This window comes from Nyctibius grandis, chromosome 2, assembly GCF_013368605.1.
Source record: "Nyctibius grandis isolate bNycGra1 chromosome 2, bNycGra1.pri, whole genome shotgun sequence".
In the NCBI taxonomy this organism is placed as follows: Eukaryota; Metazoa; Chordata; class Aves; order Nyctibiiformes; family Nyctibiidae; genus Nyctibius; species Nyctibius grandis.
The window spans coordinates 97941267-97955565 of NC_090659.1; the positions used below are offsets into that span (position 1 = coordinate 97941267).

At 39.8% G+C, this 14299-nt stretch overlaps 1 protein-coding gene across 1 annotated transcript in view; it reads right to left on the bottom strand.

The window, feature by feature from the left end:
• Window positions 1–14299, bottom strand: part of LOC137677912 (complement C4-A-like) — a 50478-nt gene that overhangs the window by 2535 nt on the left and 33644 nt on the right. Inside the window, exons 26-39 of the mRNA XM_068425599.1 lie at window positions 13816–13972; window positions 13022–13117; window positions 12537–12705; window positions 11366–11532; window positions 10762–10920; window positions 10106–10165; window positions 9542–9635; window positions 8618–8786; window positions 6611–6698; window positions 5908–5982; window positions 4738–4846; window positions 3648–3737; window positions 3178–3270; window positions 2347–2430 (exon numbers count right to left, since the gene is read on the bottom strand). Coding sequence (XP_068281700.1) covers window positions 2347–2430; window positions 3178–3270; window positions 3648–3737; window positions 4738–4846; window positions 5908–5982; window positions 6611–6698; window positions 8618–8786; window positions 9542–9635; window positions 10106–10165; window positions 10762–10920; window positions 11366–11532; window positions 12537–12705; window positions 13022–13117; window positions 13816–13972 — 1610 coding nt within the window. The remainder of the gene's footprint in view (window positions 1–2346; window positions 2431–3177; window positions 3271–3647; window positions 3738–4737; window positions 4847–5907; window positions 5983–6610; window positions 6699–8617; window positions 8787–9541; window positions 9636–10105; window positions 10166–10761; window positions 10921–11365; window positions 11533–12536; window positions 12706–13021; window positions 13118–13815; window positions 13973–14299) is intronic.

The window sequence follows — 14299 nt, forward strand, 5'->3', positions numbered from 1 at the left end:
AATCTGTGAAACCTAGCACTAAGACGCTTACCTACTTCCTAGTTAAAACTTGCATTAATTTTACATATGGTACTTATAGGCCAGAGAAAAGTCAGTCTTCAATATTGTTTGCTGGTTTACATCTGCATTTTTCCAAAGAATAATAGAGTACTGTAGGTTTTCTCATATAACCTAAGACCTTTCTATTGTTCCTATGCTATATGGTGTACTGAATTTTCATTTTATTCAAGGAATGAAAAGATGGATCAGAACTACTTGAGAAAATGATGATGTTATGCCTCAGGTTCATTGTGCTTAAATTACCATGGTGTTTCTCGGTTCATATGCTTCACAAATGGCCTAATACAGTCCAGAGTCTGGGGATCATAAGCATTTGAGTTATTAATTTAACAGGTTATTATGTAATTTCCAATTCTAAATCTCCAATTTAAAAAAAAAAAGAAATTTAAAAAGTAATATTCTAAAGTATCAAGCAGAATTCAAGAGAAACAAGTACTTCAAGTTTTAGAATCTAGAATGGAGAAAAAAGAAAGGATTCTGTGCTATTTTGCATGGGCCATACTGTTCCCCTAAAGGACTCATAGGACAGCATAAATGTTAGCCATCTAAAACACATGCACTAATTCTATTAATAATCAAAGTAATCCGAGGAGTGGACATCTGCAAAATTCTCTCTTACTGACTCCCAAACACAAATACGTGTTTCCATCTGCCTTCTGAAACAACTCTCTATTTGCAAGGATTGATACTGAAATAATGCCAGGTCTCCAGAGAATGAGAATTCACCCTACTAATTCACACCTACCCTTGGTGATGGCAACAGAGACCAACCTCACTCAAAACAGTCACAGAAAATAATACAAAAGTTAACAACCCTAGTTCTGTCATGAGCTGATTTGGATGCAACACCTTGCTTTTTCTTCATCATCATGACTTCATGCCTCTCCCCAGGCTTTCCCAAGCCTGCTGAAAGCCTACTGATACACATAAGCTGCATCATACAGCACAAAACAAAGGGCATGTTAAAGGGATCAAAAAGAAGGAGGTGGGAATGAGAGAAGTCATCTCTTCACTTCAACTTCAGATACAAAGGATGTTTCTCTCAGCTGCCAAGAAACAAAATCTTTCCAGTGCTTGCTGCGAGTTGTGAGTACAAATGCATTGGGGCCCAGAGCTCTAAATCCTTTTAGTTCCTGTAGGATTTCTGGAGGGATTAGTGAAACTTTCCTTCATGGTACTGTAATTTCCCATAGCCAGTGTTTTGGTCACTAGATACATTAACATTTCCCTGCATATGGAGAGCCCTGTGTATGACCGATGCTGTCTCTGGACTCACAAAGTGTGGACCTGATTTTCAGACAGGAAGTGGACATTGGGCACAGATCACAAGTTGTGTGCCATGAAGTACTGTGTGACATTGCCAGTCCCCTGGGCAAAGATCAAAGGAGTGAGATAATTATTTTGTTTGACATAGGGAAGATTTTGAAATCTTTGAAGTTGCTTTTTAAAGGCAATCTCTGGCAACCACATGATACTACAGTGGTTGAAGTCTGAGATGTCATCTGACAGCCTCTCCAGAAATTACTTTGAAGAATATCTGTGTTCACTGATGCTGCTGATAAAGTAAAGTTCACACGGGGACAGCTGGGATGGCAGGCCTGCAAAAGGACATTTTCTGAGAGCAGTGCAAATCTTTACACTGCACCTAAAGAAATGGAAAGTCCTCTTTGTTGTTATCAATCACAATTATTAAATCAAAGTTCTAGAAGTTTTCCCGTGTTCACTGACTTCAGGCAAGTCATGGTGGACAACTTTTAGCCTGTTCAGCACAGGTTGCAAGTGCTTAATAATTAATTAACAAGCACTTCAAATCTTCATCTAGTATCAAAACAGAGATCAGTGGATATATCTACAGCAGAAAAAAATGTGGCTCAGTAACAGCAGTCTATACAGTGAAACAGTTGATGCAGAAGACCTAATATCCACACTATGCATGTTTTTGGAGGGTTTATCTTAGACCAGCTCCAGTTTGGAGCCATGGACTGAATGCAGCTGGAATGTGTCTTCTGGTTTAGTTTCATCTGAAAGGGCTGAAGCTCATATGCTCTGGGGTTGCTGCACAATGTGAACCAGAGCAACCTACTTGTGCACTGAATTGAACAGTGAAGTAGCTGCACCAAATGAGCCTTGCAAAAAATCAATCTTCTTGCAAGCCTAGTGTAGAAGTATGTCTGACCCTACTTTCTATAGGAAGAGAAGGCATCTACAGGGCTCATACTGGCTAACATTTAATCAACCTAGTTTTCCTGCAGGTGACTGAAAGGAGCCAAACATTTTGATACTTACTGGCTTGAAGAATTCTGTGGATTTTGGCCTCATAGTAATCGAAAACATTCTTCTGTGTACTATTGAGGATCTCCACCTCGTACACTGCAACAGACAACAACTGTGTGAGGCCAGATGGAAACACGAAATTACATCCAAAACTGAAAAATAGGTATGCTTTTACCAGATGTCTGTAGAGAGGTCGGTATAGCACCTATTTGCAAATCATACGAGTATGAAAGACAACAGGATAGTAATCCTGTGTATCTAATATGCTTTTAGAAAGTCAGATATTAACCAACAATGTCTAGATTTGTATTCCTTTTGTGTATTTTTTTAGAAGAAACTCCTACATGATTAGGTTTTCACTTTTCTTCCTGCCCTTCTCTTAGCATCTAACTTACCAAAGCTTCTGAACCAGTTTTCCTTCAGTAGCTCTTCCAACTTTCCATCCAAAGAAGAGGCCAGAAAGGCAAATTAACAAAGGAGAAAATATTTATCTAGCACCACAGAAGGAGCTGCTGAGCTATGGCATGCATGGAAAGCCTACTCTTTGTCTCCATCCTGTAACATTAGGGATGTAGGGGATGGTGGTGCTCACACCACAGGTCTTTTCTAAACCATGTAACTTAATGTTGTCCATGTTTCCTTCTCCCAGCATCCCCCTGCATCTTTCTGAGGCCTTTACTTTTCCCTTTCACCGCTGATGACTATTTCATCTCCTCAGCCTCTAGGCCAGATACAGAAACCCTACTCATTTCAGAAGAGGTCTGGGCATACCAAACTACAAATTTATCCTTATTAAAAAGGACTGTGTCCAAACTAAATCGACAGTTGTCTTTCATGCCTTACCATAATCTGCAAGAGGCTGGTAGCAGACAAAACTAAAGCGTGTGGTTTGTGTTATGGTTTTACTGAAAGTTGATCTTTGTCTTGGACAGGGACCTAGAGTGAAGAAAATAAATGATACATTTGTCTCTGTAGGCATGGATATTTAGATAGATATAGTTTACACATATTCATCCACTCAACATTATAACAGAGAATAAAATAAAATGGCAGAACAACTTTCTTAGAGGTGTGGTGAAGTGTTTTTACGTATGTATGCACATGTATATATACCTTGCATTCAGCTATCAAATCAATCATGGATATCTTAAAAAAAATTCAGTTTAGTACTGGACATACTAGAGGATGCTTTGTGTCCTGTATTATGCATTAGGATAGTTGTAATGGTCCTTTCTGGGCTTAACAATTCTCATGTTAGTGGTTCATAGAAGTTACTATCTTCTTTTAGACCAGCCTATTTAGTCATTCCTTACCTTCTGCACACTGACAAACACTGGCGTGGCACACCTTTGAAAGCATGGCGCTGTGCTTGGGAGCACTGTAGAATACGCTGCACTTTCTGTCTGTGGAGAAGAAACAAAATGGCTCATCTCAGATTGCTCAGGTGGAAAAGCCTATGCAGTAGAAACTACATTTGCAGCCCAACTTTTCCCTGGTTCAGAGAAACCAGAGCACTAAGGGGTTAGATGCACATCAGCAGTCCACAAAGACCTATAGCCTAGGCACGTAGCGTACAGGGATCACCTTGCCGTTCAGCTGGGCAACAACCTGCGTTGTTGCTTCTGGGTTTTCTTTTTTTGGGGGGGGGGGGTGGTTTTTGTTATTGTTTTTGTTTTTTTGTTCAGTTGGGGCGGGGGTTGTTTGTTTTTTGTTTGGGTGTTTTTTTTTTTAAAGTTGTAGTCTTTGCTTTTTTTTTTTTTTTTTTGGTTTCCTCTGAAAAGCATCCCTCTTAAAAGCATCTTTAGACCATAGAGCTACATTGAGCACCGCACTGTTTCAGAAGAAGGAGATAGGATCACCAATGGTTAGTGGTTTAAACCTAGTGTAAACTGTTTTGTATCCCTCAGCTTCAGGCAAAGTAGAGATTTGACCTAATTTTCAAATATTGTTTACATAACTCTGGGAAATGGGGATGATTTGCATTTAACCTTCTCTGAATGGAGAATGAGACTGGTTCCTCCAGCAAGCACAGTCTTAGCCAGATCTCTAAGGTTGCCTATCTTAGATGCATAGAAAGACAGCCTGACTGAAAAGATAACGTGAGTTGACCATGCTTAAGAGCACCAAGAGAAACAGGAACTCAGGAAACCTGATTTAAAAATCCATTAGTGTAAAGTTTGTATTTCCAGTTCGTTTGCAATAGTGGACCCTTCCTGAGAGGATCTCTACTTAGATTATCTTAAGCCATGGCAGTAGAAGACAGTATTCAAAGCAGGTTATTTTAACACTCAACAAAATCACGTGCTTTCACACACTACATCAAAACCATGTTTCAATAGACTGGAGTTTATTCTTGAGGGTCTCTCTTTCAATCAGTTATTTATCATTTTTTTGTGTCCTTACCAGGGTTGTAAAAATCATAAAGGATGGCATTTGCTGGCTGAACCAAGCCCATGGGATTGATTTGCTTTGCCCCAAATGATATACAATCTGGGTCTGGTCCGCTTGTGACCTGGACGAAAAAGGAACAATAGTTATGACGAGTAAACTAACTCTCTCTTCCATCAGTTCCTTATTCATTTGTGCCTGTATTAGCTGTTGAATGCTTGTTTCTGATGGCATAGGTGAGTTAATCCTGATAGCTGTAGCCCCGACTTGAAGAAGGCATTTCCTTCCATGATTTTATTGGGACATTTTGTGGATGAGCTAAGCCTGGTAAAGGTAGTTTTGTGAGATGTGTGCAGGCCTTCTCTGCCTGTAACTGTCTGATCTGGACTCACATCATCACTACTTTGGGGTTTACTTTTCAGCTTTTGCCTAAAGTCACCTTGCACAGGAGTAACGGGTGTAATAAATTGTTCACAGCCTATCCTGTTCCAGTAGCTGCCAGTATATACACTTTCCTTAGTAAAATATTAAGGTCAGGGACAGCTTTTGACCTATGTTAAATACACAAATTATCTAGGACAGTCATAGTAGCAATAACATTTACATTTTTTCATTTGTCTATTGTTTTATATTTTAAAAAATGATTGCCCTGTGTGTGCTTTCTACAGGGACCCCCCTGATTTGTCTGTGGAGGTGAAGCAACTGAAGTGGGTGTAGGGTGGAGTCATTATCCAAAATATGGGGAAATATACACAGAAACTAGGTGATTTATGTTTACATTTGTTTGTCACTGTATGGATCTCCATCCAGAAATACCAAATTTCATATGCAAGGTGTCCATGTGGAATTTACGGGACCACTCGTTAACACTTTATTAATCATGGACGAAAAGCATTTCTTCTGGCCAGAGAGGATTTATCTTTTTTTTTTTTTTTTTTTTTAAGCCAAAGCCCAAATCTCAAACATGGACTACATCTCCTGGAACATAGAAAGGTGGAGGATGAAGGTGCATGTTTCCCTTCTTTCCCTCCTTTGCCCTCTTTCAACTGAGCTGTTCAATAATAATATATGACAAAAATCACAGAAAAGTAATGGAGTGTGAAAAACCAATAATGATTAGATTTAAAAAGAAGTCTATTTATGCTATCTGAAATGGCAGATTGGAAAATCATTGGGTTTGCTTACCTCACCAAAGTAGAGCAAAACCTTTCCTTCCTTGTACTCATAGTGCTGAATGTACTGGTCTGAAGACATCACCAACTGCAGGAAAACAAACAAAAAAAATCAGAACAAAAACCTAACATAACGGGAACACCTTTACTACCACTCTCTATATTCTGGTTTGCTTTGTTCAGCTGTTTGCTTTATTCTGTCTTTTTTCTTCCTCCTTAAAGGAGACAGGTCCCGAGAACATGAACCTGGGCAGACCTCCAGCAACCAAGCAGTCTCCAGAATGCAAAGCTCTGTAGCCACCTTTGCAGAGCACTGTGCCCCATCTCCCTCCCACTGTGCCGTGCCAGCAACTGCCTCTAAAAGATGTGCTTGCCTTCCCCCCTGCAAGCACAGGACACACTGTCCTGGCACGTTGCGGGACAACAGCACCAGTGGGGAAAACAATATGTGTTAAGGACAGGCACGTATTTAAGTGCCTTGCTAAGCCTTGCCCTAATTTCTATTACAAGGGATTAAGAAGACTGAGCTCTGTTCACCACAATCTTTTAATTTCTTGTATATATTCAGCAAATATTTTATCAAACAAGAAGAATAAAATATATCTATCCAAAATCTGTTTTCACTTCTTTCTTCTGTGGACTTCGGAAAGATTTAGAAAGACAAAATTTCTATAGAAAACGCTACAAAAGATTGCACAGGAAAGTGTGTTTCTAACCTGTTCGAGATCCTTTGTGTCAGGTTCCAAGCCACTCAGAAGAGAGAGATCAACCAGGGACATCTTTGGTGTATTGGAACCTGTGGACCTTTATAAGAGAGACCATCACCAGTGAACATCTGCACTGAACAGCCAGCTTGCTTTGAAGAGTTCGTCTTTTCAGGCTTGCTAATGATGAAACAAAACTTTCCGCTCCATTTAACTTTCCTAAGTGGATTTTAATTTGAAAATCAGCTGCCTACCTCATCAAGAATCATGAGGCAAAATTAGTCATCTAAACTAGTTAAACGGTCATCCAAAACCCGTGTGTCTTGCCTGAGCTTGTAATCTAGGCTTTATAGCTGATAGGCAGAAACAATCACTTTCAAAGGACAGTTCATCCCACCATAAAAGTACTCTTGAAGACACAGAAGGGAAACAGCACTGACAAAGTGTCTGTTCTCTATTGCCTAGAGAGTGGAGATAAGAAATGAGTTTATCCAAATTCTTCATGGACAAAGTCAAGTTTACATCACCTTTGCTGTCCAAGGCAAAAATCGTCATCACTTTAACTATCCATTAGCTATATATATATTGTACTTCCAATCTTTTCTACTTCCACCTTCTCAAAAATCAGGTAGTTGTGCCATTGCTGGAAAATGAAGTTGTTCTGCACTCACATAGAGTGCCTTGCCCAAAGATATTCATAGAATCGTAGGATCTTTTTGGTTGGAAAAGACCTTCAAGATCACGAAGTCCAACCATTAACCTAGCACTGCCAAGTCCACCACTAAACCATGTCCCTAAGCACCACATCTACATGTCTTTTAAGTACCTCCAGGGATGGTGACTCCACCACTTCCCTGGGCAGCCTGTTCCACTGCTTGACAACCCTTTCGGTGAAGAAATTTTTTCTAATATCCAATCTAAACCTCCCCTAGTGCAACTTCTGCATATACTTAGTGATACTTCAGAAACTTTTATTTTGGCACCCTCCTTTCCCCATAAGAGATGTACCACAGTGCAGGGAAGAAGTATGGTAATGTAGTCAGTGCCTTTAGTTTTTCTCCTGTGTCTTAACTACAGCAAAGTAGCTTCACATTATTGTTTAATGTGAACATTAACACTCAGCAGTGACTTGCAGAACAGTGGATTTGATAGTTGATAAATGTTACCTAACAATTAATGGGGAAAAAGATGCTTCAGCCAGCACACAATTCACTGGATACATGTTCAACTACGGAGAGTGAAACCTGGGAATTCGGGTAACTCCAGTCCTCCCCTGCCATTGTTCATGCCACTGTCTGGAAGGGGGGACAAAAACCACTGCCTCCGAGGCTTTGTCAAAAATCAGTGGAAAAGCTAAATTCTACTGGGGAGCAAAACCTGCTTCTACCACCCTGCACCTCTCTGGATGGAGAACTCAGGATAGCCACCACTTTGTGCTTCTGCGTCCCTCGCCAGAGTGTGAAAGGGAGCAAAAGCAGACGTTTCAGTGCTATTCTGCGTGGGAGGATTTCTTCCTCACTAGCTCTGCCCTTGACTACTTCTTGATTGCCACAACAGGATATCCCTTCTGCTTCCTCTCCCCCAAAATAGTAGGAGATGTGTTTTCTTTTTTATGAGGCCAGAGTGTGATCACAAAGGAATTAACAGCATCTCTCCAGGAAGCAATGAACCTCTGTAAATGTGTTATTACTGTATTCCAATTGTATCTACTTTATTTAATAAAAGACTTCTTTCAAGTGATCAGTCAGCCAGCCGCTTTGGCATCTCTCCAGAGTTTGATGGGGCAGAATCTGCAATGGACATTTGAGGTCTATGTATATAAACCATCTAAACCTAATACATTGTGTGGAAACCTTTTCTCCTGCCATGGGAGAGAGGATGCAGACTCACCATGGATGCATACTCACAGAAGATCACCAGGTTGGATGCTGAGCTTGCAGATATTAAGAGGGTGACCAAGAAGAATTACAAACAAAAATGAATGCATAATCTAATGAAGAGCTGATCTTGCAGACCTACCTGACACAGACTTTGTACTGTAGAGGGTCTGCTTTACTGGGAGAGATCAAATCCCTTTTCCTTCTGCTGTGGATATCAAACCACTCGATTTCAGACAGTGTCTCAAACGTGCTGTTTTCTGCAGCAATCGAGTCCTCATAATCACCAACTTCATCAGAGTATGCAGCTTCTGGAGGTGACAGACATGATCAGCCATGCACAAATTTGACTGAGGACCTGGTAATTTGTATAATTTTTGTATAATGATAAATACCAGTGGTCAGTGATGCTGTCTCTGTGGTTTTTATAAAAGTTTGCTGTACACCATCTCAGTATTTCTAATTCATTCAGAGTTAAAATTTTACAGATAATTATAGTGAGAATAACCAACAGATCTAGCTAAGAATGGGGTTTAGGCTATGCATAAATACGTAAAGGACAATCCCTGCCTCCAAAAGTTAGCTGTTCAAACAGAAAAAAAATTACAGATATAGGCAGAGAGGATGATGAATACACACTTCAGGGGATGGAAAACAGTCTTGCTCATATGAAAAACCTATGACAGATCTGCCTTAAGAATTTTGAAGGCCACATGGTAGGTCCCTTATTAGCCAGGGAACTGAGTTGGCTTTTCCCTCATGACAGCCAGGAACATCGTGAAGGGAGTTTACCTTTCTCTCCTCCCAATAACAAAGAAGAGTTACTAACAGTACCTGTGTATCTGTTAGGTACCTGCTGTACCTACAGTCACTCACAAAGTTATTAAACTATTTAAAAATATTAATAAGCTGAATGAAACAATAGCTAGGCAGTGTTCAGAGGCCTCTCTGTTTCCTTGTCTCATTCATTTATTCCAACTTTCCAAGGCTGGGAAGCTATTAAGTGTAATTAGCAGCTGGCCAAATGTGTCACCTTTGAGACCCAACCACTTCCCTTTTCACTCACCAGTGTACTTAATGCTCCCTTCAACTTCCACCATCAAAATCAAATCGTTACACGTGTTGTTCTTCAGCTCAGAAGACCAGTACACTTTTAATATCTAAGATGAACACACAAACAGCAAGACACTAAAAACATCATTTTAAATGGCAAGGGATTTACTTGTCCAGGACTTCAGCAAGTGTTGATGGGACATGGGAATGTGGAGAGAAACACTGGTCTCCCAGAGGCACAGACTAGTCGCAAAGGACTGTTGTGGGTATAAGCAGAAGACGTCCCATGCACAAATCGCAAATGGCGTGGGACCTTTGAGATAACTCTCCATTCCCAGCCACAAAGGGGTCTTTCAAACTCCAGCTGCCTCTATCAGTATTGACATTTCATGGACTTAACGAAGTTAAAAATAAGAAAAATTGTCTGCCCATCAGGGCAATTTGTAGGCGCCAAATTTTAGAAATTTGGAGGTAGGAACACAAAGGATGAAGCCATGGCAAGTAATTTCTCACTCTGTTTTTGAAAAGGGATTAAAAGAAGTCCAGTTGGACTCTGGATTTCTGATTTACAGCTTACACTCATTGTCCCATTTCCTCTGCCGTGTACAGACACTTCAAGTTTTCTCCCAAGTTCAAACTGCAAACCAAGGCAAAAAAAAAAAGGAGATTTAGTCTGTGCTTAGCATTTGACCTATTGTTTTTCTGTGATCCTCACAGTCTTATATGCCTTTACCCCTCAGAACTGGGCTGGGGAAAACCTTTAGGTGTGAAAGGAGTTATGAAACCTCAAGTCTCGTAAGATTTTTAATGTGCTGGGCTGATGCACCTTACTCTGCCATTCTGGGGCCCAGAAGACATATTTTCCCAACTTCACTCTCTCCTCTGTAGCCTGGATTTGACATTTTCACAGGTCCCAACACACTGAATATCAGAATATTACCCTTCTTCCTCATTTCCTAGAAAGACTCGGGCTCCTGGCTTCTCTTCACTATTGGGGGAGATTTGTGTCACCGAAGTGCTTGAAGAGGCAGAAAACGGCCTCTAAAGTGTGCTGCTAAGCATCTGTTGATTTTTTTCTTTAAAAAGATTCTGTTGTTTTACAGATTAAATTATCAAAAAATATTATAAACCAGCTACATCATGATTGCTTAACATGAGAAAGCCTATGCCAGATGAACCAATATTTCTCGTGTTTGAGGGAAAAAAGCTTGAAAAAATGGATGGTTTGTGTACCTCTAGCTGCTTCTGAATCGCTTCATCAGCATCAGTCAGAGTAATACTGTAGTCTTTTTGTCTTCCAGGTGTTCCCAGTTTTACAGTCAGGTTGGTGGGAGCAGTGTTCAATGTCTGTATGCTGTATGCTGACAGAGCTTCTAGGGCCACCACTGTGTCCTAGGTGAGAAAGAAATGCAAAAAACCTAACAATTATGCCATGTTATTTCAACAATATGTAAGATGACATATCAGTCATCTGGAGCTGTTCTTCGGTTTTATGTTTTTTGCTGCTTTGAAGTTCTCCTGTATCTGCCTGTTCCTACCTGCACAGACTATTAGTTTAATTTTCCAGCTTCTTCTTTTAGCATTAAAATCCTAAAACCACTGGACTTCTGACCTTCAATTATCATAAGTCTTCATAAAGGAAAAGAATCTTTGCTGGCTTATAACCATTTTATTTTGGCCCATTTTTTATTAATGAGCCAAAATCTTTAGTGCTTCACACACCAAATAAGTTAATGATTAACTGTTACAATGCTTTCAAATCTAAATGAAAAAGTTTTTATGGGGGTTCTGTTCTCTCTCCCCCCGTGAAACTCCACCCAGACTGATGGTCAGGCACCTGTGTAGAGCAGTATCCTCCACCGTAGTTCCTTCTTTCTGTCAGCCATGTAGCAATAGGCCTTGCATACTCCTTGTCTTTCAGAAGCAATGTTTGAAGCAATGCATAGGCAGTGGTTTCCACTGAGATGGCATCGTTGCCGTTTCCCCAGTAGCGCTGCTGCTTTGCTGCAAGAATAACTCAGTCTTGAATCCCCTTGCTAAAGACATTTGCCAAAAATGACTATTGTACTATAGAGTAGATATTTCACGTCATAGCGCTGAGGAACCACAAGACACAGATGCTGTCATGAGAGCAACAAATCAGTTGGGAAGCAGAGATAATGGAAAAGGAAAACCACAACTTTCAATTTTGACTTATCCAACCATCACAGTCTAATGATCCCATTGTACAGTGATGTCCATCTGGTGGGGTGTTAGCATTGTGTCTGGTGGTCCCCAAGAGATAATAGTATTAATTATGCCCATAAGTCCAGTCTTGACTAAGGGGAAGATGCTCCCTATGCTTAAACTATGGCTATTAAACCAGAACGTATTTACCAAATGACTTGGGAGAAATTAATAGCGTGGCAGTGCAGTCACACAACCAACTGACTCAACATTGACCACAGCCACACGCTGGGGTGGGAAGAGGTAACATCCATGTGGACGTGGAAGAAAGCACTCAGAACTGGTGGGGGGCTTTGAAATCAGATGGGCTGGAAAAGACACCTTCCCTCTTGATCACAAATCCAGTCTGGACTACTCCCATATGTACCTGTTCATTCCTATTTACCCATCAAAAGTTTCTTCTTTCTCAGCTGTCTTGGACTTTCTTTTTAATGCACTTTAGGGGTGTGGAAACTTTGGTAGGAAGCAAGGGAAGCAGAACAGGTAAATGATTATTTACTATGGTTTTGTCCCGTTCCAGTATCGTATAAGATCATGATCCAAACTTCACAAGGCTAAGTTGTCCCTTTATAGTGATATTAATTATATAAATCACATATTACAATTTCAACACTGAAATATTTAATTATGCAATTTAAATAATTATAAATATACATACATGCTTCTATAAAATTATATGGTCTTCATTTACTTGAATTTGTTTTGTTCATGTAAGAGTACTCAGAGTGCTTTAATTAGGAAAAGTGCTTTCTAACTGAATTTTTAAGAACGGTTACCAGTACCTGCATCAAAAACAGAACAGCCCCTTAATTTTTCTTTTGCAAACTGGGCTTCTTCACTGTCAGACTGCACAAGTGTCAAAGCATAAGCAGCGATGGCTGTAGAATAGCAGTTAGTGTTTCCTGAAAGTTGATTTTTCATGTAAGTCACTGCTCTTCTAATCACTTGTACCTGTGAAAACATAAAGGATCCATTTGAAAAGCTCATTCAGACCTACTAACTTTCACTGCTGGTAAGAGTACTAGGAAATTAGAATACTTCACTGTAGCAATTTTTGAGACAATTTTAATAATTTTTGCGTAAAGGTGTTGATGACGGAGTGCGTAGCTCAAAACACCTTGTTGTACATTAGGCCACAGCATCTTTTCCTATCCACCACAGGTATAAACAGACTTTCACCTCCATTTGCAGTACTTTAAGGTAGTAGGGTGGACATGCTGTTGTGCAATAGCCTTCAGACTTAAAGACAAGCAGTCAGGCTTCCTACCACATCAGGTGACTCGTAGACCTGTAGAGTCTGTTGCAATGCTATAGTTACAAAGGCTGTCAAAGCCAAATCCTCTTCTGCTGACCTAATGCCACCCTGAAAGATGGAAAATGAAAAGGAAAAGTTAAATGTACATGTATGTGCTTATGATTAAATTTAGAAAATCACTTTTCATGAAGTCAGAGACCTTCTTGTCAAACCATCTGACCACAGACTATGTAGTTTTACCCTTTAATTTTGCTCAATATCTTGTGTCCGCCTAAAGTATATATTCTACAAGGGCAGCCAGTTTGCATTAAACAATGTTATGAGATTAGGAATCCACTATGTCCTTCAGCTGGTAACCAAATATTTAATTATTTAACTTTTAGTTAAAATTCTACAATTTCTCATTGGAATATTCATGGCTTCAATTTCCAAGCACTCCCTATGGGAGGTCCCTTCAAAACTAAATTACCGTTCTATGGCTCTATTGCCTTTGGCAGTAAAAGGCATAAATTTTTACCAAGCACGAAGATCTCAGAATTAATTTTCTAAGTAATCTAGAGCCAAAGATCAGCTGCAAAATTACCTAAGACAGGATCAAAAGATAAAGGTGGTGAAGTGCTAGCTATGTGTCTCTGACATAACAGACCTTTAAACAAATTCATTTTACATTGCAGATTTTGTACTTCTTATATTATAGATTTCTTTTCTTTAGATACATTTTGTGTTACTCAACAACTCAAAATATTCCTTTCAATACCTAGCAGCCATAAATGTGCAACAGATTCTTCTAAATACGGCTGACCTACCTGCATAGTTCTGTCCAATACTGGGTGATGGTCATGGAATGAATCATCTGCCTGCTGTTGATTAATCAAGTAGGAAATCGAGTTGCGTATGTGAGTGTCTTGGACACTAATGTATTCTCTGCACCTTGTGAGTACTTTAACAATGAATGCAGTTAACCTGCACAAAAGAAAATGTTCCAAACTTGTGCTGACATATATTTATAGAAGAGTATATTGACAAGAAAAGAAACATACTAATTTTGTATGTACATGACATATTCAATACAGTGCACTCAATGTAACCTAGGGAGTTGTCATTTGACATCACGGTGAACATTTCTACTCTGTGGCAAGTGCAAAATAATCAGTGGCTCAGTATAAGTCTCATTCATCAAGGACTAGACATGCTCAGAGACTTACATGGCTGACTCTGCATGACAAAAGTATATAGGCAACACCATGCCCAACAGATTTTGAAAATCCATCCCCCTAGAAAATCTTCTGC